Source organism: Panthera tigris, chromosome A1, assembly GCF_018350195.1.
Source record: "Panthera tigris isolate Pti1 chromosome A1, P.tigris_Pti1_mat1.1, whole genome shotgun sequence".
Classification (NCBI taxonomy): domain Eukaryota; kingdom Metazoa; phylum Chordata; class Mammalia; order Carnivora; family Felidae; genus Panthera; species Panthera tigris.
The window spans coordinates 27,985,737-28,013,602 of record NC_056660.1 but is presented as its reverse complement, the minus strand read 5'-3'; the positions used below and the strand labels follow the sequence as shown (position 1 = coordinate 28,013,602).

General features: G+C 38.6%; 1 protein-coding gene across 8 annotated transcripts in view; it reads left to right on the top strand.

The window, feature by feature from the left end:
• The first annotated feature begins 1,941 nt into the window (after positions 1 to 1,941).
• The window catches only part of AKAP11 (A-kinase anchoring protein 11), a 46,295-nt gene continuing 20,370 nt past the window's right edge, over positions 1,942 to 27,866 (top strand). For 2 of the 8 annotated variants that reach the window (XM_042977265.1, XM_042977224.1), the window contains exons 1-6: positions 1,942 to 2,025; positions 14,781 to 14,890; positions 20,355 to 20,471; positions 23,325 to 23,372; positions 25,458 to 25,592; positions 27,200 to 27,464. In XM_042977265.1, coding sequence (XP_042833199.1) covers positions 14,831 to 14,890; positions 20,355 to 20,471; positions 23,325 to 23,372; positions 25,458 to 25,592; positions 27,200 to 27,464 — 625 coding nt within the window. In that variant the 5' untranslated portion in view covers positions 1,942 to 2,025; positions 14,781 to 14,830. Of the gene's footprint in view, positions 2,026 to 2,671; positions 2,706 to 3,256; positions 3,370 to 5,401; positions 5,497 to 9,237; positions 9,339 to 11,747; positions 11,953 to 13,197; positions 13,315 to 14,780; positions 14,891 to 20,354; positions 20,472 to 23,324; positions 23,373 to 25,457; positions 25,593 to 27,199; positions 27,465 to 27,866 lie in introns of those variants that run through there. The other 6 variants (XM_042977229.1, XM_042977252.1, XM_042977232.1 and 3 more) reach the window with 6 other exon arrangements.

Genomic DNA, 27,866 nt, shown 5'->3' with positions numbered 1-27,866 from the left:
TGTTTGTTTTTCTTAGATCTGACTTTAGGAATAGACAAAAGAGGTGGTTATCTGTGTGGTATAAATGGATGAGAAAAAAAATCAAATGTGACTTTCTTTTCGGGACATTCATGTGCCCAAGTAACAAAAAATTTCCATTTATTTCTTTCACTGTCATTAAATAGCAGTCAATGAAGATGTAGCCAATGTTTTTAACAGAAGGCATTAAACGGCACCAATGCTCTGACCAAATGGATAATGTCAAGGTCATTGGGAATGAAGTCTTTCAGGATTGTGTCTGTCCTGGACTACAAGTCTCAATCTCCTTGCTTCCTCTGAAACCTAAAAGGTTCTGAAATCAGTTCAGATTCTAAAAGGTTCAGAACCTACAATCAGTTCTCTGCAGGGAAGAGCTTTAAAGACAAAAGTACAGCATAGGTATCTCTTCCCTCTTTAGAATTCTCCACCGCTTTCCATTGCATTTAAATTCCCAACAATTACTTTCCTAGCTTACAAAATCTTACAGGATCTGGCACATATTTATTTACTTCTCCGACCTTATTTCTTCTTACTTTCTCATCTTTTTCCCTCAAATCCAATTTAAGGCCTTTGAATTAGCTGTCTCCTTTGCCTAGAAGGCTCTTCCCTCTGATGTTTGCCTGCCTCTTAGGCAAATCACTGCTTACCATCTCCTCCAAAGGTCGGCCCCTCAAGCAGCCACCCAATCACAATCACCATCACATCATTTACTGTATTTTCTTTGCATTGAGCTTAAGGCAAACAAATAGTTTTTCTTTCTGCCTCCCCCCATAAGCTTCCTAGAACCTAGACTCATTTGTCTTCATCACTGCTCAGAAGACAGATGGAGTAGTGTCTAACATTTGTACTATCTCAACAAAAACTTATTGAAGGAAGAAATAAAGTATGTATGCACCCTTTGTTCCCTGTCCCCCTCTCCCAAACAGTCCAAAACTCATAATGAGGATATACTTCAAAATGCCTTTCTCATCTATCAGGTATTTCCACCTTTTAATAGATGTCCATGAGGAGACTGTGCAACTTGACTGGACCAGCCCTTCCGATTGCAAATGTAAATAATCACACATTAGATTTTCATCTAGAGCTTGGTTTCTCCGTGACCAATGCTTTACTTCCTGATTCCGATGCCGCGTAAATTGGTAAGGGTGAGCACTAGGGCCCGGAGATCCCTTGATGCCAATTGTTGAGGTTCGGATAGGGCCGTGGGCCTGAAGCGCTGTGAGTGGTCCTCCCTAGAGATGCTGGAGAGAAGGGGCGGAGCCACCCCCAAAGGATGAGCCTTACTTGGGCCGTCAGATCTGGTGGGGCCGCCGCTTTGGGAAGAACCACGGCAATCAGAACAAAGCGAGGCTAGCCTGTGGCGAAGAAGCAGCCCAGCTGACCCCAGGGGTAAGACCAAGGGTTCGAAAGCGAGGAGTAAGGGCCTGAAACCAAACCTGCAGAGCCAGCCACAGCTTGGGTATTTTGCCAGAGGAAAGGGTTAAACCGTTTCCATGGTAACGGATCAGGAAGCGCGCAAGACGTTCGCCGCAGGTTCGTAGGTCAGCCTGGAGTTTAAAGCTCCCACGGCTGAGCGGATCCTGGCCAATAGAGCGGCCGCTTGGACGTCACGAGACGCGCGGGGCCGATCCGCTAGCAGCCCCAGAGCACGTGGGAAGGTTTTTCCTGTTCGTTCTTTCATTTTTTAAAAGCCCACCCACTTTTGCGCGGGCTTGGTCACAGAATTCTTCTCGCGAGAGGCGCCGCACCCTCTCGCGAGAGTGAGTGGGAGGTGTGGGGATTAGGTGGTGTTGCGGTCTGGAACTGCGGCGGCGGAAGCCGGGGGTGGGCAGGGCGGGGGCGGGCCCGCGGGGCGGGGAGGCGGGGAGGCGGGGAGGCGGGGAGGCGGGGAGGGGGGGAGGGCCGGGGGCTGGTGCGGGAGGGGGCGCCCGCCTGCTCGGCGGCTCGCGCGACTGGTCGTTGCGGGCCGGTGACATGCCTGTGAGCTGCGGAGGCTGCGGCCCCCAGGTGAGGCGGGTGCGGAACCGCCCGCAGCAAAAGCCGCGCGTTGGCCGGGGTGGCGGCGTGGTGCGGGGCCGCGGTGGATGGGGCGGCCCGGCTCGGGCGCCCCAGCCTCTCTGTCTGCAGTCCCTGCTCTGATTGCGGGGCTGCCCAGAGCTGCGCCTTCGCTCGGCGGTGGGAGGAGAGCGGGAGGAGCGGGACGGAGGGAGGAATCCCATGGCACCGGGCCTCGGGGGGAGGGGACATCCTCGGGCTCGAGACGGGTCTTCTGGGTCCGGAGCGTGGGGGCCGAGTTGCATGCAGCCCCTTTGAATGACAGGCTCAGTTTCCATCCCCAGAATGGTCTTCCGAGCCGGGTCTTTTCGGTGCGTAGCGGTGCGTGTGCTTAGTTTGTGTTCGTAGTGCGCGCACAGGAGCGTATACCGGAGGAGGAGGACGTTGCACTTTGTCCCCGAGCAGCATCCTTCACTGTCAGAACGTCCGAGCGTTGGAACCAGGCGCAACCCAAGTCTTGTGACAGAAACGGAAGGCGTCAAGCAGCTCCTCGGAGTGTTGATGTTTGGATTTGCTGTCAAAATTTCTCCGAGGCTGTTTGTTGATGGTTTAAATGCTGGCCATCCATATTGCGAATGGATTTGGTGTACTTTTATAATTCCAGGCACCTACCTCGCTTTACACAAAAATAGGTAGATGTGACCGAAGTATTAAAAAACGTTGGTAAAATGGCAGTGGCAGTAGAATCTAAACCACTACCGTGGTACAGCTTGGTAACAGTTCTGCTTTCCCTCTCCTCTAAAACCTTATTAAACTGGAAGTGGTTTAGGCTTAAGATGTTCAGGATGAGAAATACAGCTGACACATACCTGATGGTATTAGTGCAAACCAGAGTTAAAAATTTTGGTTCTCTTTTCAGCATCATAATTATTCAGTCCCTTGCATAACATATAAACTTTTCTTAGCTTCTTTCCACCTTGTTAGGGATGTTCCATTGATTCATAGTGATTTTTAAATGTCAGGGAAATGTATAGAAAATACAGAGTATTCAAAATATAAGGTACTCAGTAATGCAGAGGTGATTTTAGTGTCTTGTTTATGATTTTAGAGTAAATGACAGCACAGTTCCCAGCACGATTAGTGTCAGTTAAAATAGTGCAATTTAATGCATCTTTTTAAACACCTAGTCCCCTTTTCAAGTAGTAACATGGTTTTTCTTACTTTCTTATGTTCTTTTTGGCAGAAATACCCAGGGTTGACCGGGAATTTCACTGTTGGTTGTGGCTGTAACAGCTTGGTTTATGAGAGATCAAAGAATGTAAGGCAGTCAGAAAAACGGATTCCCAGGCTGAACTGGTAACTAGTGATTAGTGTATATACCTAAGTAACTGCACTATTGCTGAGGGCCTACAGGTATACTCCTGGGCTAGTGATATTTCTCGGTTGTTGAGGATAGGGGACCTCCTGAAGACCCTGAACCACAGTGAGAGCTTTAGCTTCTAAATTCCTAGGATAAATCTAGAATCTGAAGAATCTCCTTTACCTTTAGAGATTGGAAGAAGGATAGTACACTTATTTATTTATTTTTTTTAATTCCAGGAACATACTGTCTGGAAAAAGAAATCAGATCAAATCAGATGATATATTTTGGTCATTTTTAGGGAAATTTCCACTTGTAAATCGGCAGTGGAGTTCTGTTCCATGCTTGGAGAAAATGTGAAAAACTTAATGGGCAAAAGAGACTGGTCTAGATTTTATTTTATTGTTTCATTTTTTTAAAACATTTATTTATTATTGAGAGACAGAGAGAGACAGAGCATGAGCAAGGGAGGGGCCGAGAGACTGGGGGACACAGGATGGGAAGCAGGCTCCAGGCTCCTAGCTGTCAGCACATAGCCAGTCGCGGGCTCAAACTCACAAACTGAGAGATCATGACCTGAACCGAAGTCGGACGCTTAACCGATGGAGCCACCCAGGCGCCCCGAGACTGGTCTAGATTTTAAAAGACCTCCCATTCCTCTTGGCAAACTGGTTTTCAAGGACAGAAAAATAATTTTTTTTTTCCTAGTCTTTATAACCTTTTGGTAAGGGTTTCAAGCTTTTAGGATGTAGATATTTGTTTTGTCTTGCCTTTGAAAAATAATTGAAGTAGTTTTGGGTAGGGTAATTATTTAGGCAAGCCAAATTTGTCCTTTTTCTGTCAAGTGGCCTGCATTTTAGTAATAGAGTCAGTCATTTGGAGGGAATGAAAGCGGAACGAGTCCAGGAAGTGATCTACACTTAGCTCGGGCTTGACTTAAGGCTGTACCAACTGGTAAATTTGGGAAAGGAAAAGAAAAATACTGTATCAGTTCAGAAGCAGACCAAACAGATTCAAATGCCTTCATGCTGCCACTCATCTTTGCATATGAAAGTTCATTTTATTGTTAAATACTTACTAGAGGAAAGATGTTTGAAATGAATAGATTAGAAACTGAACAGGCTAAAAGGAGAAAGGTTAACACTTTTGGCTTAATCTGAGAATGTTTCATGGGAAAAAGTAAGGTAAATAAATGGTGTGGTGGTCTGGAACAGATTGGATGGAACTAGAATGAAAGTGAGGCAAGATAGAAAGAGTTTGGGTTTTGGTGTCAGGCAAATCTGTTACTTAATATAGCTGAGTCTCTATTTCCTCATCCCTGATGGTGAGAGTCAAAATACCTCAAGGTTATTTTGAAGCTTATAGTAGCTGCTTAGTCAATGGTTTTCCTTTGACCTTTTTAATGGCTTGAGGGTTATTTGGCTGCAAGGGTCACAAACCCTTTTGAATGAACTTAGTTAAAAAAGGCGTTTGTCAGGGGCGCCTGGGCGACTCAGTTGGTTAAGCTTCCAACTCTTCCTTTTGCCTCAGGTCCCGATCTCCTGGTTCCTGAGTTCCAGCGCTGTGTGGGGCTGTGCTCTGGCAGTGCGGATCCTGCTTGGGATTCTCTCTCTCCCTCTCTCTCTGCTCCTCTCCTACTGGCACGGTCTCTGTCTCTCTCAAAATAAATAAATAAACAAAAAAGTATTTGTCAACACATTTGGTGGGTTGCTTCTGAAGCCCATTGCATGAAGTCCAACTTAGGGTCCTGGGAACTAGAAAATCTTCAGACAGTTACTCTTCCAGTTTTTCTCTGGGAACACGTGGTCTTCTGTGTCTGCTCCTCTGTTCTTTGGCACTCTGGACGCTATTATGTCTTTTGAAGCAATTCCTTTTCGATTGGCTCTCTTTAAGGCTCTTGGTTTCTGCTTCCCCCTGACTTTGGCTTGCATGAAACTTTGGTTTGCTGTGGTGCCAACACCAGACTCACTTTGCTTTTGTAGCATGAGTCTCAACGAGTATCTGCGTCTCTTAATTCTAAATTTCTAGACGGATAATCCTGTGGGTCGAGTATGGACTCGTAGTCCAGTTGGCTGAGGACCGGCGAAGAGGAGAATGGGTAAATGGATGAGGAGGAGACTTAGGTGCATCTCACAGTTTGTACTTTCTTAGACTGAGTACCACAAGTTCTCGAATAAAGAGGGGATGGACAGAGAGGAATGACGGGAACCTCTGGTGTCCATTAACATCCTGCAGTTGGCATTTTCCCCCCTAGTACTGCATTGAACTCGCTCCCAGTAACGGTCTCTTTCAGGATGGATTCTTCTAGGTTTCTGAATGAAGGCAAATTATGTAAATGCTTCGTGCCTCAGTCTCTCTGTATGTAAGATGGATATATTAACAGCAACTTCTGTTGTGAGAAATGTGAGTTCTGTTCAACAGCAATTAAGCAGTACCTCACTGGCACAGTGTAAGGATGTAGTATGATTACTACTAAGTGCATTCTTTGTGGCAGGTGCCACGATATGGACTCCTGCAGCATTCAGAGATGAAAGGAGTATCATTTCTACCCTCAGGAGTTTAGTATAAGTTTAATGCTGACCACTCTAGACATAAAACTGTCTCTTGACTCCAGTGACACTAAATTTTTCTAAATCTCTACCTTGCCTCCTTTTCAAACTGCCACTTGTTTGTGGTTCTTTGTTTACCTGCCCGGCAACCTTTTATCATGGTTGCCCCCTAAGATTCTTTCTTGATCTTCTCTGTTCTTTCCCAGTCTCTAGGATCAGCTTTCAAGCTCTGTATATATAGATGACTCCTGTAGTAACATCACTAGTTCTGACCTCCCCAACTAAATGTATATATTTTAGGTGACTTTGGATATTACATTGACATAAACACTGTCTTCCGGTTACCCTGTAATTGGCAAAGGCTCCACTTTTCTTCCACATCCCCAAGCTTGAAACCTTAAAATTATCTTTCACATTCTTTTTTTTTTTTAATGCTTGATATATCCTATCGGTTAATAGGTTCTGCACAGGCTTTTAGAATGCCTCGTTATGGGCCAAGCACTGGGCCATTTGCAAAGCAGATCCATTCACTCATTTCTGCTACTGGTGGGTTAGGGTGGAGCTTTATCACTATTTGCAAGAGCTACTTAAATGTCTTTTCACCAGTACAATTCTTTGTGTCATGGCAGAATAGATGTCACTGATAAAGAGAAATGTTTTCCTAGGTTAAAATTCTGAACATATTTTTTGTTAAAATAATCGTGTAGATGGGGGTTATGTAGAAGATTAAGAATATTGCTTCAACTTCTAAGCTGTGTATTCACACTGAAAGCACAGCCTGAAGATTTTAGTTTTTTTTTTTTTTAGCTGTATTTATTGTTGGTGTGCAGGAAATTAGAGAAGCAAATATCTTAATAGATAATCATTTAGGTCAAACACAAATTAGGTCTTTTTATATGATTGATTATTGTTTTGAAAGGAAAAACAAAATAGTAACTGATAGCCGTGGTATTTTTAGATATTATAAGCTAAACAGCAAGTCTGTTCCTAAGAAAGAAGCGAACGTTTGAATTCCCACTATATCAATTCCTGCTATATCAGGTACTGTTTTTACATATATTATGTAATTGCACTCTTAGAGAATCTTGTGAAGATTAGCCTTAGCTTCCTGATTTTTGCAGAAAGGAGAGATACTTCACCCTAATGCCACTGTTGGCCTGTCAGGTGTTATTGTTTTGTTTTTAATGGTTGCTCTGGGGTTTACAAGATAACTTTAACTTATCAGTATCACTTTTTGTATACTGAAGGAACAGCATTTTTCTAATTCCAGCCCGCCACACTCTGTTTTATTTTGTAACGCATTTTACTTGTGTATGTTGTAAACCCCGTTCATACATTGTTATCACTTTTAGTTTAAATAGTTTTTTTTTAAGGGATTAAACAAAAAGAAAATAGCTCTGAAAAAGCTTTTATATTACCTTCATATTTACCCTTTCAGGCATTCTAAACTTGTTGTTTAGATTCAGACTTCTATCTGGTATTGTTTTTTGTTTTTTGACCATAGAATTTCTTTTAACCTTTATTCTACTGATGGTTGGCAGGTGGTGAGTTCTCACAGCTTTTTTTTTTTTTTTTTTTTTTAGCTCAAATAAACTTATTTTGCCTTAATTTTTAAAAGATACTTTCTGTGGGTATAGATATCTCAGTTGACACATTTTTTTAGATGTTGCTCGGTTTTATTTATGGCTCTGCATAGTTTCTGACAAGAAGTCTGCTGTCTTTCTTTGTTCCTCTTTATGTAATATATACTTTTCTCTCTGGTTGCTTGTAAGAATTCTCTATCCCTAGTGTTCAGAAACTGGGTTATGATGTACCTTGGTGTGGTTTTCTTTATGTTCATTTTTCTTAGGATTCATTGATCTCTCTTGTATCTGTCAGTTTATGGTTTTCATCAACTTTTGGAAATTCTGAGCCATTTTATCTTCATAGATTACTCCTGTCCCCCACCTTTTTGGGGATTCCAGTTACTCACCTTTCACAGTGAGTCACTGATGCTGCCTTGTTTGTTTGTAGGCTTCTCTCTGTGCTTCAGTTTTGATTGCTTCTTTTGCTATGTCTTGAAGTTCACTTTCTGTTGCAGTGTTTAATCTGCTGTTGATTGCACCCAGTATGGTTTTATTTTAGATTTATTTTTAACTCTAGAGGTTTGGTTTGGGTCTTTTATATTTTCTGTTCTCTCCTTATGATCATGTTTTCCTCTTCCCTTTTGAGTATATGGAACGTGCTCGTAGTATAATTTTGACATCTTTTCTGTTCATTCCATTTGTCCTTCCATTTGTCATTTCTGGGTCTGCACTACTTTCCTTCTTTCCTCCTGCTTATGGGTCATATTTTTCTCCTCCACGGGTAATTTTTGACTATGTGCTGGCTGTTCAGGTTTATGCTATTGCTTGCTCGATTTTGTTGTGTGTGTGTGTTTTTTTTTTCAGTTTTGTTGTATTTTTTAAGTGTTGGGTTTAGTTGGGGTTCATGGTTAGGTTGTTTGGAATCTGTCAGATTGTTTTGAGGCTTGCTTTTGAGTTTTGTTAGTGCGCCTGCAGAAAAGCCTCACTGTAGTGCTCCCTTAGTCCCCCAGCTAAGGTAAATTCCGTCTGAGGAGCCCATCCATTGCCTGATATATTACACAGCTTTTTTTCCACTCCGGTTGGTGGGGGTGCAGATTATTCCAAACCCTGTCTGGCTCCAGGTATTGTTTGGTCTGCTGCTGTTTGGTGGTTATTTCCCCAACCTCTGACACTTGGCATAGGTCAGTATTTGACCAGGGTCCCTAGAAGAACCCATCTGCAACTCTCTGATGCTCTCAGTCTTTGTGAGCTCTCTCTCCAGTGCTGTACCCTGAACGTTCTAGCCACCTTGGCCTTCCCAGACTCTCATCTCTGCCTCTGCAACTTGCTGAGACCATCAGAACACTTGGCTTTCTCCTGTCTGTGCTGTGACCTGAAAGTAGCCAGCGGCCAGTGTTTCCCTTCTTTTGGCAGTCAAAAGCTTGGGTTACCTGTTGCCTAATGTTTGAAAACTAATGTTTCACATATTTTTTGCCCCACTTTGTTGTATTTATATTTAACAGAATATTAATTTTAACACTTGGCCATTTGGAATTTGGCCAGCACGTGTTTTTGGAGCATTTATTGTGTTATCAAATATTGTAAAATTAGAAATTACTGGAAGCTGATAATGATTCATTAAATGTAGAAGTACCCATTGAAACATTTGAAGGTATACTTGCCTCTTCAAAGACTTTTTATTTATTCAGCAGATGTTTGATTTGCCTTCTGTGTTAGAATATAAATACAATAAAACATTTTTGTCCTCCAGAAATTCACAAAAGGAAGGAAGCAGGAAAAAAAAATGGACTGGGACAACCCACCTTGGGAGAGCACAGAGGTGGTGGCTACTGTTTGGGCAAGGAAGGATTGGTAAGATGAGCCAAGTCTTCCTCAAGGAGGGAGGTCCTTCAACTGATGCATGAAGAGTAAATGACAGTTTAGCTGATGGAAGAGAGGGTAGGTTTGAGGGAAGCTTAGGAGGGTGACAGGTCAGGATTTGGTGACTGACTAGATGTGGTAGTCTATAGGGATTGAGGGAAAAGCCAGTTTCCAGCTTAGCCTGCTGGCTCAGTTGGTTTACTGGCTCTACGGAGAGAAATTGTTTAGAGAGAAAGTTTTATTCAGTTTTTGGACGTACCAATTTTGGAGTAACTGGGATATTTAGTTAGAAGTATTGAATAGAAAATTGGACCCAAGGAACTGAAACACAGGTACAGGAGTTGAACTGGAGATAGACATTAGGGACTTATTTGCACAGTTAAAATCAGAGGTAGAGATTGAATATCCTTGGAAAACTAGGTAGACTGAATACCACAAAGGACAAGGATGAAGGTTAGAAATATTAGCGTTTGAGTAACAAGTTGTGAAAAAAATTTAGAGAAGGAGACTAATGTAGTACCTAGAGAGACAGAAGTGTTCTCATTTAGAAATCACAGAGGGTACTTGTTAAAGGTATAGATTTCAGGATTCCATGTAGACCTCCTGAATCTGGATCTTCCGGGGTGGAACGGGTTAGAAATAAGCTGATCCACACCTGTGCTGAAGTTTGAGAACCAGTGCCATAGGAAGAGAGTCAAGATAGGACGAGAGTGTTGATAGAAGACAAGGAAGGGGTTTCAGAGACTCCTTGGCTTGGTTAACTCATGCTATAAAAAGGTCAGGAAATAGATGATGCCAACTTGAAAATTTCTTAGGCCAGAGGAGAGGAGGAAAGACGTGGGAAGTACTTATTTTCTGATTATAAAAGAACTTCTGTACATCCAGAAGAATAAAACCAGCATAATTGCGTCTACTTAGGTAAAAAAACAATGTACTCATCTAGTACATGTTCTCTTTTATGTCGCATATACAAATAACACATGTGCAGTTATACAGATTTTACCCAAAAATGGGATACTGTGAACATGTGGAAACTTATTTTACTTAACAGTGTATCATCTTCCCATATTATAGGTATGTGACATTTCATAACATTAAAAAAAAGTCCCAGTTGTCATGAATGACCACTATCATGAGTTTAGTCTATATCCATTATGGTATTTCCGAGGCCTATACAAATATACACACAGAGTTGGCTCATGTAATTTTTTTTTTAATGACAAGTAAAGAGTGTACTGTTTACACTGTTCTGCAATTTGCTTTTCCCCTTAATATTTTGTGGTGATGCTGTCACATCAGTGTGTATTCATCTAATTCTAACAGCTGGTAAAAATCAGTCATACGAATGCAGTATAATTTATTTGAATTGATGGGCTTCTAGATTATTTTTAGTTTTTTTTTTTGTCTTAGTGACTGTTCTTTCACATATATATTTATGAATTTTGTGCAAGTGTATATGTAGGATAAATTTTAAGAAGGGGAATCACAGGATCCTAAGATAAGTGTAATTTATTCAAAGTGCCCCATATGTGTGTTTTCTATACTCTTCATAATTGTTTTCCAATGCTTTCATCTGTTTGTATTCTGTGATATTTCTTAAGATTCCTTCGGTGTTCCGATGTCTTTAGCAATATCCATTCTGCCTTTTGGTTGCTTCTGAGGGGATTTTGATTATTTCATGGTATGTGTCTTTATTGACACAGGTATGGTATCCTGTGTCCTTTTCAGTTTTCTGCCCTGTCTGTCTGTACTTTCTTCTCTCTGATCTGCTTTCAAAAAATGATCTGGATCACTCTAATTTCTTTGTACAGAAACACACTTTGTTTTATTCCTTGTTTAGGACTCTTGTTTATTTACCTGTGATAGGGCACAAATCAAAAAAGCATTCAGTGAAAAGTTTACCATCATAACACAAAGGTGTTTAGGGGAAAACACTGTAGTTTTGCTCCTCTTGTGAAATCTGGCTAAAACTGCATTCCCTCGAAATATATAAGGTGGTGAAGAAACCGTGCTCTGTTGCTTTTCCCCCCATCTGTCTTCACATCATTTCCAAAGATACATTTTTTTTTTCTTTGCTTTACCAGAGGTATGAGTCACTCTGTCTCACGTTGGATTCACTTGGATAGGCTGTTGCAAAGATTATTCTCTGATAGATTTTTCCCTTTGTGAGATAATATTTTACTCGTGTTACGTTAAACACAAAGAGATGGAGTAGGGTTCAGAAAATGAGTGAAGATACAGAACTAAATATAGTTTCTTTTTTATTAATATAAATTCTGAGGTAGTGGTCTGAAAATAGATTATATGGGTTTTGGGTGACATGATTATATTTGTCTGGGCTTTTTTTTTTTTTTTTTGTCTTTAGTGTATTTTTACTTTTTTATTTTATGTTTTTAATGTTCCTTCATAGGTCTGTTAAATACTGGATTCTATTTGCTTTAGTACTGCACTGTGAAAAGAGTGTTCTGCCCCAGTCTGCTATTCAGGAGTATTGTAGGTAGAGCACTGGGGTAATTAGAGGTGTCAAATCCGGGATGTTGTCTCAGAGCACCCTGGCCTCCCCCAACCTCCTTGTCAGGGGCCTGGCATGTCACAGCACCTTCCGGTAAGCGGCTCATCTAGATAACCAGTCACCTTCTTTCCTGAGTGTGTAATCTTTGCTCATTATTGACTTTGGTTAGCAGCTGCAAAGGTGATTGCTTTTTCCCATCTCTTTCCCCAACTCGGCCCTTTCAGGAGTCAGAGAAGGGGAAGATGCCTTGTGCGCTGTTCCTCTGTCTTTCAGTGTTGTAGTTATTTAGGAAGAGATGTGGTTTTTTTACACTTTTGTTGTTTTTAATGTTTATTTTTGAGAGAGAGAGTGGCAGAGAGGGAGACAGAAAATCCAGAGCAGGCTCTGAGCTGTCAGCAGAGTCTGACATGGGGCTTGAACCCGTGAACTGGGGGATCATGACCTGAGCCGAAGTCAGACGCTTAACCAACTGAGCCATCCAGGCACCCCCTTCAGTGTTATTTTTAACATGACTGCATCAACAGGGAATGCATCTCAGTTACTCAGTCACTCTCCTGTCTGGCATCTAGAGTGCTTCTTATTTCTTTCCAGTATAAAGTGTGTTTGAATACCTTTTCAGACCTTAACACTGGTGTTTGAACACCTTTTCAAACATTTATACTGGTTAAGACCTGGGGTGCTAGAGTTTGAAGGTTTGGATTTGAATCTCAGCTCTCCTGCTTACTGTGTGGGCCTGCATGAGTTGCTTAACTCGTCCTTGCCTCAGTTTTTCTCATTGTAAAACTGGAGTAGTACTACTGTACCAGTCCTAAGGATTAAATGAGATCTTCATGTAAATCTCTTAGTAAAGCACTTGGAGCCTTAGAAGCTCTCACTAGGACCCTAGATGCTCTAGGATCATTGTTTTCTTTGATGAGTTCCCAAAAGTAGAATTGTTGTATCATAGCACAGGAATATTTTCAGAGTTTAGATTTGCATTACACTTTTGCCCACCAGAAAGATGCTAGTTGACTCAGGCGCCGTGTTTGAGAATTTTCCTTTTCTGGAACCCTTGTGTTGGCCTTTGTATTTTATATGGTACTTAAGGCAAGTCCCTTTGCCTCTGAGGGTTTCTGGCAGTTGAAGAGAACTCTATGGGTAAAGAGGAGTAAAAAGGATTATTGTCTTGCCTTGGCCACATAAACTTTTATGTTTATACCTCGTTTTGAGAATTTGGCCCCCTTGATCATTTTGGCCTGTAAGTAAATATTTTAATTTTTCTTTTAACTATTATTTATAGTTTCCAAAATGCCTCCTATAAATTATTTTCCATTTCATTCTTACAATAAACTTCTCCAGTAAGTAAGTTGATATGTGCATTGAGGAAACAGATCCAAAGATACTTCAATTTACCTGGAGGAAACCAAGCTAATGAGAGGAAGAACAAGGACACAAATGGTACTCTTCTGAGTCCTGGTATGTTGCTCTTTATCTTGTACTGTTGAGACCTCCCTTGCCTTTCTCACAGTCCTACTTCAATTCTAGTCATTAGTCACATTTTATTATTAAAGAGACCACTAGGATTTATCCTAGTTCAGAATAGAATAGCATCATAATTCTTTATTAGAAATTAGAACCTAGAGGCACCTGGGTGGCTAAGTTGGTTAAGCGTGGGATTTTGGCTCAGATCATGATCTCATGGTTTGTGGGTTCGAGTCCCGGATTGGGAGATTCTCTTTCTCCCTCTCTCTCTACCCCTCCCCCACTTGCGCACCCTCTCTCTCTAAATAAATAAAAAAAAATAGAATCTATGCGCATGCATACATACTTTGGTTTTATCTCTACGGTGAAAGAGTATAAAATTAGAACTCCACTGAAATTTAGGGTTTTTTTTTTGCAGTTCTGATGGAAACTAGTTGATGTTTGATTTTGCGTATAAATCTTTTCATAGTGTAAACTTACATTAATCGGATGCCTTGAAAACCTCAACTAGGTTAATTCTTGGTAAGGCCAGTTTTGTTGAAACTAACCATTTCTTAAATCTTTATTGATTCAAATTTTTTAGTTATTTAATGATTTAGAATTCACTTCCTATTCTCATTCTTTACTATAATAAAATGTTTTTCTTCCAACGCTCTGAACCCAAGGGCCATTTTGCTTTATTCTCCCCTGTATCCATAGCATCGAGTCCAAGTAGATTTTAAATGAACAAGGTACTGTGTGGTCAGATGTGAATTTTGAATGGTTAATTCAGAACTCTCAAAGGTACTGCCTTAAAACATTGATAAAAAGTTTAAGTCCTTTAGTTTCAGAGTTTCTTCCAAGAGGGGTGTGTGTGTGTGTGTGTGTGTGTGTGTGTGTGTATGTGTGTGTATGTGTATACACGTGTACATGTGTTGTAAGTACTCTTAATCATTTAACTTGGATTTTTTTTTAACTCTAGTCATTGGTATGCTGTTAAGATGGCTAAATAAGGAATTTGTTATTGTTTATGTGATTTTATTTTATCTACACAGATTTCATATTCTCATTTGTATATTATCAAATATTTCTACCCAAGAAATAAGAAGGTGTAAAAAACATTCACACATTCACGGTTGCTGTAGGGTTAGAGTGACTTTTGGGAGGCAAGAAGGCTCGGATTTTTTTGTAATCTTCACTATTTTAGATTTTAAAAGGTTTTCTAAACACTTCTTATTAAGACTTTCAAGTATTTTCTTATTTGTAAAAACACAAAAATAAAAAAACAAAAAAAAACCTCACAAAGGCAGTGAGATTGAATAAATAAGGGTAAACTACTTTATAATAATTGTTTATGTCTCAGAATTTTTGTTTTATGTTTTAATTTTTTTAAATGACTGAATTTAAAGACCTTATTTTAGGACAAAATGCTTGCCTGAATCGCTGAAATCAGTAGTTTTCTTTTAATGTGTTTTCTTTAGGTGTTTTATGGACTAATTCTTCATTGATTACACAGAAAAGCAATATAGTTATGGCAGCCGTCCAGACTTCGAGAAACAGTCACGTGAAGACTAGAGCATCTGTCAGAAAAGTAAGTTCACCGTGTTAGATTTCTTTTAGTGATAGTTTTAATAAAAAGGTTGATCACTTTTTAAGATCTCGTTAAGCAGCTGTATGATATTCTTATTTTTAAACGAATCTCAATATTGTAATTAGTAATATTAAAATCTTGCAGAATTGGCATATATGAAAATAGTGTTATGAGGTAATGGAGACAGTCAACTTTATTTTCCAGAGATTGCAATGCCTCCCCATTTCTTCTCAACAGATAGTTTTCTGTTTTTTATTTTCTCAAGATCTTCCATCTTTTAGCAATGTAAACATCAGCTATAAGTTTTCTTACGTACCTTTACCTTTGCCCCAAAATATTACCATTTACTCATTCATTCAGCAAATGTAAATTTGAGTGTTTATTACATTCCAGGCGCTGTGCTAGGTATTGGATAATCAGTAGTGAGCAAAATAAATATGATTCCTGATCCTTTGTTTGTAGTTGGTGGAAGAAGCCTCTTTTTTCCTCTTAAGACAGTTTGGTTACTCTTCCATTTCTTGACCTTTTTTTCCCCTAACATTTTATTATGAAAAATTTCAAGCATAAAGAAGAGTTAAATTCATAGCACACCTACACATAAACTTTCATACGAATCAACCATATTCAACAGTTGTTAATAAAGTAAACATTGAACAATGTCAGAGTTAGGAGCATCAACCCCTGTGCAGTCAGAAATCATGTACAAATTTTGGTTCCCCAGAAACTTAACCACTAACAGCCTACTCTTGATGTGAAGCCTTAACAATAACTTAAACAGTTGATTGACCCATATTTGGTATATGTATTATATTCTGTGTTCTTAAAGTAAATTCTAGAGAAAAGGAAATATTAAGAAAATCATAAGGAGGAGAAAATACATATATGGTATCATACCATGTTCATTGAAAAAAATCCACATGTAAGTGTACCCATGCAATTCAAACCATGTTGTTCAAGGGTCAGTTGTATTTTGTTTTATTTACTCTGTGTGTGTGTGTGTGTGTGTGTGTGTGTGTGTGTGTGTTTGTGTGTGTGTACACGCACGTGTCTACTTTGTGGCAGAACCAACTTGAAAGTTATGGTCTTAATGTCTCTTCACTCCTGAATACTTGAGTGTGCTTCTCCCAGGGATCACAGTATCCTCCCACATAACAATAATACAGTTATTGTATAAAAGTAGTGCAAGGATCACATTCAAGAAAATTCAGTATAATTCCCTACTATCCAATATCCAGATGTACTCAGATTTCCTTTATTATCCTTGAAATCTCTTTTGCAGTCCTCCCCACCCCCATTTTGGATTCAGTCTAGGCTTCTAGGCCTTAAGTTGCACTCGATAATTATGACTTATTTATGTTACTTTTGGTCTGAGAGTTTCCCCTCTTTTTTTTTTTTTTTTTTTTTTGATTTATTAAAATTCAAGACTGACTTCTTGAACAGACTGGACCAGTTTCTTGTACAATGTCCCACATTTTGGATCTGTCTGGTTGTTTTTTCACAGTGGTATTTAACTTATTCCTCTTTCTTCTCCATTTCATAGATTCTAGAAGTTAGGTGTAAATGCTTGATTAGATTCAGGTTAAACATTTTTGGCAAGAATAATTTATAGAATGATGTGAGGACAGAATTTCAGGTTTTCGTGTGATCAGTGATACAAAAATTGATCAGTTGATGAAGGTAATCACTCTGCCAGAACTGTCCATTTTAAAAGTATATTTTATATTTTCTAGTTATCAAATAATCTATGAGGGTGATACATGGCTGTGTGCAAGTATCTTGTTTTTTCCAGCAACCTTTTGTCTATTTGGCATCCTTGATGACCCTTTCCAGAATCTTATTTCCTGGAAGCTGCAAAATGATGATTTTCCTAATGTTATCATTCCTTTTACACTTATTAGCTAGAACTCTTTTATTTTTTTTAACTTTTTGAAATGTTTATTATTTATTTTTGAGAGAGAGAGAGAGAGAGAGAGAGAGAGAGAGAGAGAGAGAAAAACACAGAGCATGAGGCGGGGAGGGGCAGAGAAAGAGGGAGACACAGAATCCGAAGCAGGCTCCAGGCTCAGCTGTCAGCACAGAAGCCGATGCGGGGCTCCAACTCACAAACTGTGAGATCATGATCTGAGCCAGTCAGATGCTTAACTAACTCACTGTGCCATCCAGGCTCCCCAGTTAGCGAGAATTCTTAAAGAAAACCTTTCTCTCATTAAGGTTAAATGAACTACAGTATCTCCTAAAAAGACATGGTAAATGCCCTTGAATTACCAATTTTCAGATTAGTGATTTGGTGTAATATGCAAGTGAGTTTATTCTCATTCATTCATTCATTTGTATTGCTCGACGCATGGATTTAAAAATTCTGTATTTTCCAATCTTTTATTTATAGTCATTTATGCATTTACTTATTAGTTTAAGTTGCTCAGAGGGTCTCTAACTTGGTCCCTGGGAGTCCCTCTAAGCTGGTGCCTGTGTCGTTTTGTCTCAGGCTCTTAATTCTTTGATTGCTTCCCTACTTTCTAGTATAACAGATTGACCCAGCTTCACCATCTACTTACCCTTCCTCAGACCTGAAATTGGCTATTTTCCCAAAAAACCCTGAATAGTATTTAGGAACCAAGTACCTGGGTACTAGGAGTACTCATTGTCCTTTCAGTGCCATGAATTTATATCAGTAGTTCAGGTTCAGATTTCAGATTTTTTCCTTTTTTTGAGTTGTTTGTACATTATTCTGAAAACCTCCACTCATTAATGAAAACAGAATCATTTAAAACTTAGAATATTTTTTTAAGTTTATTTTTACTTATTTTGAGAGAGAGAAAGAGAGAGCAGGAGAGAGGCAGAGAGAGCGAGAGAGAGAGAATCTACACTGCCAGTGTAGAGCCTGATGTGGGCCTCGATCTCACAAACCACAAGATCGTGACCTGAGCCAAAATCAAGAGTTGGATGCTTAACCGACTGAACCACCCGGGCGCCACATAGAATATTTTTAAGCCCATAGAGAAGCTGAGGAAAAAAAACTCAGTACAGTGAACACTATACATACTCTTCACTTAGGTTCACCCTCTGTTAACATTTTGCCAACCCATTCTGTTTGTGTGTGTATATAAATACATGTGCACACACAAACGTACTTCCCTTTTGAAACCATGTGAGAGTATGCTGCAGGCATCTCTTAGGAACATCAGCATCATGAGAGCCCCTCAGAAAATTATTAATTCAGTAGCATCATCTAACATGCAGTTCATATACAAATTTCCCTAATTGTCTCAGATATCCTTGATATTTTTACTTTGTTCTTCATCTAGGTAGGATCCAGTCAAGATTCACACTTACTTGGGTATTGTGTCTCTTTGGTCTTCCCCCAGTATCACCAGATATCACCAATATAAAGACATGTATCCTTTGTAATTAGTACAGTTAAGTAATCTGTAGGATGATGCTGAGAGAGAATATCCTGTTCTCCTCCAGTAGCTTTTAACCCAGTGATTAGGATACGTTGATAATCTTTCCCTAAATCACTAATTACTTTGGGAGTTACAAATGGCATTTTTAAATTTTGTTATTCTTTCCTTATTTGTCATCCAGCATTCTTATATATACACATATTTTCCCCCAACCCCCATCCTTTTATCTGTCTCTTTTAATGGATTCATAGATTTTTTTTTTAATCCAGTTGTTATGATCCATTAACTATTTTTATTCTTTAGATGCCCAAGTTTGGCCAGTAGGAATTCCTTCAAGTTGGCTTCTGTTTTCTTTTTTTAATTCCAGTGTATGTATGTATGTACATACACTGGAATTAAAAAGGAATTAAAAAGTAACATACAGTGTTGTATTAGTTTCGGGTACACAATATAGTGATTCAACAATTCTTTACATCACTCAGTGCTTCTCACAACAAGTGTGCTCTTAATCCCCTTCACCTATTGCTTCTGTGTTCTTTTGAAATGACCCAGTTGGTCCCTGAGGTCTTCATTGCTTTCTGTCACAATTAAGATGTTCCATCCACACATCATGTTTTCTCTGCCTCCAGCTTGGAACCAGCCATTTTCCTAAGGAGCTGTAGTTCTTTTATTAGCAAATGGTATTTAGAAACCAAAATCTGGGTGCTGGGTATGCTCATTACTACTGAGGGTCATTGCTTCTGTGATCTTTTTTTCTTTTTTAATGAATTTATTTATTTAGAGAGAGGGACGGCACGAGTCTGGGAGGGGCAGTGAGAGAGGAAAGAGGGAATCCCAAGCAGGCTCCTCACTGCCAGCTTAGAGCCCAGTGTGGGGCTGGAACCCACGAATCTGTGAGACCATGACCTGAGCCAAAACCAAGAACCAGACCCTTAAACAACTGAGCCACCCAGGCACCCTGCTTCTGTGATCTTTTAATGGAAAAATGTAGTACATGTGTTTAAGAATCATGAGTTCATATTGATAATTCGTATTCAAATTTAACATCACGTTATTTTCTTGACTGCTTTGGTTTCATATTACGTGTATCTCTTAAACCAAAGATTTCCACTAATTTCTAATTTATTAAAATTAGCAAACATTTACTGAGTTCATATAGTACGTAAGGTACTGAAATCTGAGGAAGCATTGAATAAAATGTAGTCTCTGACCTTAATAATTTAGTTTAATGGTAGGAAAGACAAATACATGTAGAGACAGTAATGGTGATGTGTTATGATATGGACTTCATGATCTCAGTGTGCAGACAATACAATAGAAACTTTGATAATGACTAAGGGGTGGGAAAATCTTCATAGGTCTTGGACTGGGTAGGATTTCTACAGGGGAAGATTAGAGAGTAAGGACATTTCTGATAAGAGCAGATCAACAAATCAGTGGAAGGAGAATATGGTAGAAGGAAATTAACATTCTCTTTATGTCTGACTATCATACTCATTATTTTCTTTATATAAATTTTTCTTCCATCTGTTCCTTTGCACTTGTGACCTTTCTTCTGCCAAATCTGGAAAGCCTTATCATCTAGTTGTGTTAAGACCCTGAAAAGCGTTAGTTCAGGTTACTCTCTTTCTTTTCCATCTCCAACTTTGTTATGAGAGTAATCACTTTGGTTAGCATGCCTCATTACAGTTTCCACATCATCTCACTCCTTATATAAATTGTTGCTTCTGTTCTGCCAATGACTAGGAAATCAGGCATGTAGTCTGTTGGGTTTTAGTGTAGGGTAAGAGTAAGTGTACCCATTGTGAGGGCCTCATGAGCTTCTAATAGGTCGAATGCCTGGGCTGTGGTGTGTGTGTGTTTTGATCACTTGGAACTCTACTTAAATAAGCCTTTTGTTCTTTCTTCCTCTCAGCTCTATTGAATTCTGTAGATATTCTGTATCTATCAAATGCATATTAATTGGAGAGTTAGTGATGGTACACTTAAAAGTAGAATATCTCCAGGATCTTTTACCTTGTCTTAGAATTAACTAAATTAAGAGTATCTTTTATTTTCAGAGTTTCAGTGAAGATGTGTTCCAGTCGGTCAAGTCTTTATTACAGAGTGAGAAGGAACTATGCAGTGTATCAGCGGAGGACTGTTTAAAGCAGGAGGAACATGCCAATTTGACTGAGGTTTGACATAATACTTTCTATATCTTTTCCTAATAAAACACAGTGTATTTTCATGCTATTTTGTAATACTTTCTGTATCTTTTCGTAATAAAACACATGGTACTTTTGTGTATTTTCATCCTTTGTAAAGCTGCATCGTCTATTTTTAAATTGTTTAAAATCTCTCTATATTAATTCAGTATGAGAAATACCTGTTTTAAATATCCACGAACATAATTGTCTTAGTGTATTATAACGAGCACATTTAATTCAGTGCATAGACATTGTTGATCACTCATTGGACATACAGCACTATATTAGATGATTCCTGCTGTACTCTGAAACATGAAATATATACTATTTTCATATATTCATTTTTTTGGCTATTGTTAGTTTTCTTGGTTATTTAAATTCAGCACTTTGATACAAAATGAAAAAGTAGTGATAAATTTATTTTGAAATTAATATATATACTAAAGGTATACTAACTACTTGCTCACCTATTTCTATGCTACATCAGTGTTTCCAGTCTTTGTTTGGATTTATTACTGTGAAAAGAAGTAAATTTTTTCTTGCAATACAGCTGTAGTTAATCAACACATTCATGTTACCAAGGTTACCAAATGAGAGAAGTAAGATATTAGGTTATTCAAGCTCAAAGATGATAAGTATGTTAGTTAAAAAAAAATTTTTTTTGAAACCAAGGATCTAATAAAAAATAGGGATTTTCATATATATATATATATATATATATATATATATATATATATATATAAATTATTGTCAAATGGATTTTCTTATTTTGGGGAATGCTTTTCTTCCATACTCCTTGAGAAACTATACTTGAGATAGTTCCACAGGCTGATGAGCATACCTTTTAGGCCTAGTGTCCTCTGACCCAAGCCTTTTCTATTTGCGTCTGCTAATTTCTGTGGCTCTTGCCTGTTATCTTCTTTGTTATCCCTCCTGCTTTACTTTAGTAAAGCCCAGCCACCCTTAATCTCTTCACTTGTTGCCAAGTGTGACAGGTCTCCTGTGTCCTTCTGCCCTCAGTTTTCCAGCCTGTTTTCTCTAGCTGCTGACGTAGTGCCTTTCCGAGCCCACATTCCTTGGCAAAGCCTTCCTTGGTCGATGGGAAATATAAAACTACTGGCATCTTCAAAACCCCATGTCAACTTATTTTCTCTTTTGTATACAGTAAAAGGAAACTTGAAAGAATAGCAGGAATTTCTGTCTCACTTGAGGGTGTGCGTAGCTCAAAGCATTTTTTCGAAGAAAGGAAGCTTGTTTTTAAGTGTCTCTTTGTTACTGAGTGCCTGTGCTGTGCCAGGCACTTTCCTCCACATTGTCTTGTTAACGCTCCCAACCGTGGAAGAGGAGTTGTATTGCTTTAAGTTTTATAGATGAGGAGATTGGCTCTTGGAGCCAAACAATGTACCTAGAAACCTGGAATTAACTGAACACTTTTGGGAAGTAATAACCATATCAGAATAAGGATCCCGGGGTAATAGAATATTGTGACTTGGTTGTAACTCATCAGAAAGGGATAAAAAGTACATTGAGTGTTGCTTTCTGTTTTAACTATGCTGCTTTCCCATAATTCTTGAGAATTGATTATCCATATTGCTGTCATTTAAGTATTTCATATTTTTAGTCATAGTACTTGTTTAGTAGATTTTTGTCTTCAAATGGAAAATTTTCCTTCCTATGATGTGGCAGACCTAAAGATAATATAAATTTTAAAAATAATACTTTTTGGGGGTTACAAAAGTAGTATGTAATGCTTATAGAAAATTAAGAAATACTGAAATCATGAAAAAGAATGCCTGTAATTAATCTTACGAATTAGGGGAAAAGAAAAACATGGTGAAAAAAAGTAGCAAAAAATAAGAACACTTATAATTCTACCATCTAGAGGTAATCACTGCTTACTTGGTGTGTCGCCTTCCAGTATTGTTTTTCATGTGTATGTTTTTAAAAATAAGGTTGAAATTGTGTATATACCTGTGTCATCTTTTCTGTAACTTGTCCTTTTTACGTAATGTGACATTTTCTCATGCCATTAGATATTCTTTAGGAATTTAATTTATATAAACTTTTGCAGAGAAACCTCTATTATATGGGTGTTGAAGGAAATAAGTGATAATATCACAGGGAGTCAGTAAGGAGTCTTGGGGGCCTACCCAGGGAAGGCCTCTCTGAGGGGGTGACATTTAAGTTGGCTCTTGAAGAATGAGGAGGAGCGAGGCATGTAAACATCCGAGGAGCAGTGATCCAGGTTGAGGGGGCATTAGTGCAAAGCTCTTAGGCATGTTCTAGACCCAGAAAGGGGACCCATGTGTATGACGGTAAGCAAGGAAAGGTTGAAAGCACCAGCTAACCCAGAACCTTGGAGCCTCAGTTAGGACTTGGCAGTGGGAGGTGTGGAAGAGTTTTGACAAGGAGGTGACATCATTCCTGAGACCGGGTGGGACAGGACTGTAGTCATGCAGGGAGGTGGTGGCAGGGGCATGGAGAGAAGCGGACGTATAGGAGATGGGTGTGTGGAATAGAACTGATTAAATTTGTGAATGGAGTGGACATGGGGAAGGTTGAAGAGCTGCATTACGGAGCCACTTCTTTGGTAAAAATCCTTTGTGCTGATCTTTGAAAATTGGAATCATTTTGTCCATGACAGCATTTAAAAAATGTTTTTAATTGAGGTATAATCAACCTGTAGCATAATCAGTTTCAGGTATATTACAGAATGATTCAACATTTGTATATAGCAGTCAACATTTTAACATTTTATGTGCTTTTTTCTATTTCTCAGCTCTGTCAATAATTGAGATAAGACTTAAAAACTCAATGGAGATTTATTCCTTTTTTATTCAGGTCACATTTCTAGGTTTTAATGAAGAAACAGATGCCGCTCACATACAGGTATGGTTGATTTATTGAACTGGAAAAGACCATGAGAGATTATTTGGAACAAAATTTGAGACCATGAAATTTGCCTTATTTGCCTAAAATGTACATTCAACTCTTCTGTTATCATTCCTATTTGAAGCTAAAAGATGACATTTTGAGATCTGCTTTTGAGTGTGCTTTGGGCATTTTCACTTCTAGCATTTGCAGAGTATTCTTGTTACAGAGAGCAGTTTTAGGTTAGGAGACCACAAGTGTGATATATCTGAGAAGGCTGCAAGCCACAGGCTAACTTTCCTTCCATTCTGTGCATAACGTAGAAAGTAAGACTTCTTTTTTATTTTGGATGGCCTCAAAATCTGACTTCCTCAGATTATTATATTTTTAATTGAGATAGTGTTAAATTTAGAAGGCGAAATTTGTAAAAACTAGTGATTAGCTAATGCAAAAATTTTAGCCTGATTTTGGCAGGTATTTAGAGAGAGACTGGTAGTTGAGATTATGATCAGCAAAGGAAAGTTTCACAGTTACATAAAGAGGGTTGAAGTTCTTGCAGATGTGGTAGGCATACTTTTTTTTTATACCTTATGCTGCTTCTTAATATTTGTGGTTGCCACGTGTTTCCTTTTGTGGTAGTAAAGTGTCTCCTAATAGAAGAGGTAATACCGTTCACTTCTTTATGAATAATGCATATCAGGTGATAATGAAAATTCTGCCGTGTGTTTTGATTGTGCCTTTGCCTGAAGGAAATAGTTTATTTTTATTTAATTGTTGAAAGTGTATTTGTTTTGAGAGTGTGTGTATATGTGTGCACACGTGTGGAGGAGGGGCAGAGAGAGAATCCCTAACAGGCTTCACACTGTCAGCCCTGATGGAGAGCTTGAACACGCCAACTGTGAGATCGTGACCTGAGCCGAGACCAAGAGTCGGACGCTTAACTGACTGAGCCACCCAGGCGCCCCTGAAGGAAATAGCTTAGACAGAAGGCACAAGAGAAGACATATTCCTGAGAACATAAGGCTGAAAAGAGAAGTGTTCTGAAGTATTTTTTTTTAATGTTTATTTATTTTTGAGACAGAGAGAGACAGAACATGAGCAGGGGAGGGGTAGAGAGAGAGAGGGAGACACAGAATCTGAAGCAGGCTTCAGGATCTGAGGTATCAGCACAGAGCCGCACTTGGGGCTCGAACTCACGAACTGTGAGATCATGACCTGAGCTGAAGTCAGATGCTTAACCGACTGAGTCACCCAGGCACCCCCTAAAGTATTTGTCTCGTACTGTAGTTCCTCTTTAAGAGTTACTGATAAAGCCATGTTTATAAAGGAAAGTACTCTTTGAGGGGTCAAAGACATTAATAATTCTTTCACTGGGTTAAATATTTACATAAAAAGGACAAATAAGTAAAATAACAAAATCTATTTTCTTTATATCTTCATAAATTTTTCAGTTAAAATCTAATACAATATGTTGGAGAGGAAAGGCTGAAAAATAGATTTGTATTTTGCAAATATAAAACTTAAGCTCCGCGAAGTACATTCTATTGGGAAGAATCTCTATATGTATGAAAATTCCATGGTTAACCTGAAGATTGCAGGTTGATATTTGCAGCTAAAAACTCTTAAAAGCCTAATTGTCATGGATTCAGGAGGTACCATGTAAAAATGCTTTGTAGCTTGATATCAGTACTTGAAAAGACTGCAGAAACAGCAGGTATTACAATATTTTAGTACATTTTATTTTTAAGTTAAATTGATTGTGTATGATAAACTATATTAACTATTTTGAACTGGAAATTATATTAACCAGTGGACCTTATGATTTTCAGACAAAGCCCACATTATAGGAGTCTTAACAAAAGTGTTATGGGGCAGCTGGGTGGTTCAGTCGGTTAAGCGTCTGACTTTGGCTCTGGTCATGATCTCACGGTTCATGAGTTTGAGACCTGAGTCAGGCTTTGCACTGACAGTACAAATCCTGCTTGGGATTCTCTCTCTCTCCCCCTCTCTCTGCCCCTTCTGCATGCGTGCTCTCTCTCTCTCTCAAATAAACTTAAAAAAAAATTTTTTTTAAGTGTTATTTATTGTATCGTTTTAAATTAGGATTTAGCTGCAGTTTCTTTGGAACTTCCAGATCTTCTGAATTCACTGCACTTCTGCAGTCTAAATGAAAATGAAATTATTTGTATGAAGGATATAAATAAATCATCAGATGGAAACAATGGTTCTCCAAATCAGGTAACTTTTATATATAATTTCTAATGAGTTTTTCAGGGCAAATTTTACAATGACATTTGATGGAGAGTATTAAACTTTTAAATGCTTCAAGTTTCTTTTTTTTTTAAATGCTGTCTCAAGGAAATACTATTTATAAGAAACATAACTCATGAAGCTTTGAAATTACTGAAGGATTGAATAACTTTGGCCATAGCTTTCAATTAGATTTTTCATGTGTGAAGTTCCCTAAATGATAATGCCCAATACATATTAATTTGTTTTAGAAAATACATTTCTGGGTTTCTTGAATTTCTTCTGCCTTTGTATAAACTGTAGGCACTTTCCCCTTTTATGACCATTTCCAAATTTATATAAATATTGTGTGGTTTTTTTTTTTTTTTTTTAATATTTATTTATTTTTGAGACAGAGAGAGACAGAGCATGAGCGGGGGAGGGGCAGAGAGAGAGGGAGACACAGAATCGGAAGCAGGCTCCAGGCTCTGAGCTGTCAGCCAGAGCCCGACGCGGGGCTCGAACTCACGGACGGTGAGATCGTGACCTGAGCTGAAGTCGGACGCTCAACCGACTGAGCCACCCAGGCGCCCCATAAATATTGTGTTTTAGAGAACATACTTTAACTCGTTTTCTGGTTAAAAAAATTCAGTGTAAAGTGGACATTGGAAGACATGTTCTTTATTTGTAAATAAAAATGTCACCATTTCAGACAGCTAGTTAGTTTTATAACCTTCAGCTTTCCGTTCTTATACTAAGTATTATTTTGTTAATAATACATCAAAGATAAATGCTTTGCATTTTTTACCTCCTAAAAATTGAGTTAGTGGGTTTAAAATTTGAGTTACTTATTATTCCAAGTATTAAAAAACTACAGTGTTCAATGGAGGTCTACAGATAACAATAGAACTGCTTGCCTCATTTCCTTAATTATATTCTTCATTTATATTTACTTTGTTTTATTTGCTAGGATTACAAGAGGTGATTAGCTATTTAGTTTCCACCTTTTCCAGTAAGTCATTTGTCAATATTTGCGTTTTTTAAGGTAATACATATGGAAAAAATCTGATGACTTAGATTCCTGATCAAAGCTGTAAACATCATGGTAAATTGTAAAACTAGGGGAATTTAGGTCAAAGGAGGGGAAGATTCTTTTATAATAGGAGAGAAGGTGGTATCATGCTGGAAGCCACTGTAAAATGGGATACAAAAATAGAACAGAACCTGGTTCTTGCCCTCATGCAGTTTACAGTGTAGTTGGTGAGCTAGGTTAATGAGCAAGGGAACTCCTAGGGCTTATAGTAATATAGGAAAGCATAATTGCCAAGGGTATGGGTGGTAAGTTCTGTAACATTTAAGGAGCTAGAGGAGGTGGAATTTGAATGCCGGATGGGAGAGAGATTGGGAGGAAAAGAGATTGGGAAGTGAGAAATGTAGAGAAAGAATGAAGAAAAGAATTAAACAATACAAAATCAGGGAGCCTTCCAGGATCCATGCATTTCTTTTTTTCCCAAGATTGTGTTATTTCTAGACTTCACTTTCCAGATACTGTGCTTTGTTTGTATAATACATGTTGAAATTAAAATTATTTTTTATCATCTTTCATTTTCCCCAAGAGTCACCATTCTGGAATGCTCTGTGTCATGAGAGTGTCACCTACATTACCAAGGCTCAGAATTGATTTTATCTTTAGCCTGCTAAGTAAATACGCTACTGGTATAAGATATACCCTGGACACATACTTGCATCAGAAGCGCCAACTTGAGACTGCTCAGGAAGATGATGACGACACCAACCAGTCCGTGTCTTCCATAGAGGATGACTTTGTCACTGCTTTTGAGCACTTAGAGGAAGAAGAGCCTTTAAAGCCATTTACTGATGGTTTGTTCTTTACTAGACTTTCTCTTGAAATAGGAAATTAAAGTCTGATGTTCGATTTAAAAGTTTTAAGGCTGCCTGTTCCACTGAAATTTATTTTGAAATTTGATACCGTTTCAGCATTTTACCTGTTTGTTTTTTTGATTGTGCAAGGAATTTTTCTTATGATTTTTAAGTTCATTGCTACCTGGTTTTTAGTTTTGCTATTTCTGTTCTTATTTTGGTAGTACTGTTCAAGCAGTGTTTGCTTCATTACATTAAGTGTTTGGACCATGCCTGGGTTCAAATTTGAGAAGGGTTAGCTGGCAGAGGGACGATATTAGTGTTTCTAACACACAGCGACAAGAAACTAAGCATTTTGTAGACCCAGATATTCCCATGTGTGAGGTAAAATGAAATTATGTT